A 2,954-nucleotide genomic window follows, 5' to 3' on the forward strand; every position below is an offset into this window, starting at 1 on the left:
GGGTTAGGGTTTATATAATTAATTTGATGTTGTTTGTAAAATATAAAATCCGCAATTAGGATTTTGTAAACTATACGATGCATACCACAAGCAGATCCAAAAGAGGTGGTGAGACAATAATATTCTCTTTTGTGATTAAAAAAAGTTGGTTTTAACTATATAATGTAATGGTGATGAATAGTTAATTAGATTGATTCCATAGAGTTGGTGGCAATTTTGGACAGATTTGAGAAGACGAGGGGAGAGATAAAAAAGTGAGACAGATAACACAAGCAAATGGATTTTAGCGGGGAGAGGATACAGAAATCTGAAACAAAAGAGATCTGACGGGGGTGATGATAATAATACAAGAGAAAAGAGAATCGATGTTGGGAAGTATCTGACTTTATGTGGCTTTGAAAATCTCTCTCTCTCGAGTCTGAGTTAATTTTTTTGCGTGGGTAAGTTGATTTCTCTATGGCCCTATCTGACGGAATGTCAGTGAGGTATTGAATGGGAAAATGAGTCACGATATTCCGTGCAGTTTTTAGTCATTTTCTTCACCCTTCAAGCCCCACAAACAAAAACTCTACCACTCCTCTCTCTCTCTCTCTAACCTGAACTCTTGTCTGCACTCAGCATGTTGTTGATATCATGATTATAATCAAATTAACTGCTTAGTTAGCCTATAACAAGCTTACCTCAAAGTTTTTTTTTTTTTTTTTTTTTTTTTTTCAACCAAACCAAAGTCTGCATATATTCAATTCATCTAAATTACAAGTAGAGGAATTCAAACTTGGATGGAGAGTGGAAGCAGGCTCAAGTTAAGTTAATTCTAGTCACATTTGATATTTAGAGTAGAGAAAGGAGTTGAAGCTCCCATTCTGGGCATGAGGAATGTCTTGAAAAAGCTAATCTTAATTATATGCATAACTGTTCGCACATACAAGTAAGTTATATACTGGTATCAATTTCATTTCAATAACTGAGCAAACAAAGCTACACGAAGATAATGGTTTTACTTGAAAGCGGATAAGAATCCTAATTTCACTATTTTTAATGAACATATTAATTGGTATGGACCCTGTCAAGGAGCAAACAATCATATACAATGTACTCTTAGGAAGTTGTAACTCCGATTAAGCTGAGATGCATTGTGATTACCAACAAAGACGAATTGTAATTAATTTCTTCCTTTCCTTTAACTCACATATAGTTGTTGTTACACCCTAAACAAATTCATACAGCACTCCAAGAGATCAAATCAAATTAAACAAAGACAGAGGCCTTGGCCTCAAAGAGGAAAGGCGAAAATAGGTGCATATTGAGGAGGATTTCATGAAACAGAAATGACCTGCACAAGGTCAAGCAATTAAGTATACGTTTATACGATCAGCAGTTGATGATGCGTCTCTCTGCTACTTATTAACTTTAATTACCTTAGGTTGGTCACCAAGCCTGAGCTCAAGATCTAAGTCTTCTATGGAGCTGGAGCTAATTTCAAACCCTTCAGCTGATTGGACATGATGCACTTTATCAGCAGAACCTGATTTTAGGAAGAAGGGTATCGATGATGGGACGTCATCCGTTCTTCTCCTCTTGCTGCCAACTATAGCTTCATCGCCGTCATCGGAGGCAGAAGTATGCGCACAGCAGACAACCAAATTCAAACTCACAGATAAATTACGATCATTATTTGCGACATGGTGATCACCCTTTTCCCTACATGAACTAGATTCCACCTCTCTCGAAATCTTGTCTCCTTTGATATGATCTCTCTCGACAGATTTTTTGTTATAATATCTGTTTATGCCCATGACAGACGAAGATTGAGGAGAAGACGCAGAAGAAGAAGAAGGTGGGATCAGGGTTTGTTCAGCACAATTTTTTTTGCATGGTAACTGAGCTGAAACCCTAGAAACTGAGGACGGTGATGATGTTGCAATAGTACCGGGATCGGAACTAGGGTTTTTAGGGTTGTAAACCAGGGCACAAACTTGTTGAGATGAGAATTGAAAACTACCCAAAGATGATGAAGAGGGATTATTAGCACTATTTTGGACAGAATGGTCATGATCCTGATGATGATGAAGGTGGTTGTGACGGGCAGTTTCGTCATTTGGAGACTGCTTTAGTCTAGCCCTGTCTCTCCTGTGAACATTCATGTGGCCGCCAAGAGCTTGAGCTGAACGGAATTCTCTCCTACAGAAACTGCAAGAATAAGATCTCGGAGGCCATATGCAGCCTCCGAGAGGTCCTGCCGCATCTTCGGCGAAAGCTTGTTCTTCCCATGAATCATCGTTTGAAATTGGCACTTGAAGATGATGATCGTGATTAGATGAACTCAAGCCGTTGTGTTTGCGCTTCGCCCACATCCAGTACCGTGGTTGTTCCATTGTTGCACTGCTCTCTGCGTAAGGCTCAATTGAAAGAAAAATCAAAATTCCAAAAAAAAAAAAAAAAAAAAAAAGAGGAAAAATTTGGTAGTAGATGGGTTATGAAAGAAGTAGTGCTATAATATTTAAGTTTATATGTTTAAGTTGGAGACTGAAAAGTACATGGACTGATCTTAGCCATGGAGGACTGAGAGGTTGCTTAGGGTGGTGTCTGTTTGATTGGCAGGTAATCAAAGAGGCGAGTACTCTATGCCTTGCCTGATAAAATGGTAGCTATACTTTTTCTTTTTGTTTAGTATTTCTGGTTGGCTTTCAGTCAGTATTCACTGAAACGAGAAGTATTATATTTTTTTTTCTCTGTTTTTATCTTTGGAGGGGGAAGCAATTATGGTTTAATATATATTAAATCACTGTTGCGAGGTCCTGATCTGATGAGTCCCTCTTGTAAGTTGAGGGTGCTTAGTGACAAACTGAAACAATCTGACTGAAATCTCCTCAAATGAAAGAGTGCCAAGATGTTTCAATTCCTCCTCCTTAATTTGTATTTAAATTAATTTAGCCTCAACAATCAAGCAAAAC

The 2,954-nt window shown here is 38.1% G+C and overlaps 1 protein-coding gene across 1 annotated transcript; it reads right to left on the reverse strand.

Moving 5' to 3' along the window:
• Positions 1 to 1,216: 1,216 nt before the first annotated feature.
• LOC137721890 (zinc finger protein 10-like) lies at positions 1,217 to 2,375 on the reverse strand. The gene has a single exon (XM_068460915.1). It carries the CDS (start codon positions 2,373 to 2,375, stop codon positions 1,398 to 1,400), a length of 978 nt encoding a protein of 325 aa, XP_068317016.1. The 3' UTR covers positions 1,217 to 1,397.
• Between the last annotated feature and the right edge of the window lie 579 nt (positions 2,376 to 2,954).

The sequence above is a fragment of the Pyrus communis genome, chromosome 17 (assembly GCF_963583255.1).
Source record: "Pyrus communis chromosome 17, drPyrComm1.1, whole genome shotgun sequence".
NCBI classification, from domain to species: Eukaryota; Viridiplantae; Streptophyta; class Magnoliopsida; order Rosales; family Rosaceae; genus Pyrus; species Pyrus communis.

Bases quoted from the DNA above. Each gene is read 5' to 3' on its own strand.
- LOC137721890 (XM_068460915.1), bottom strand. From the start codon at position 2,375: ATGGAACAACCACGGTACTGGATGTGGGCGAAGCGCAAACACAACGGC.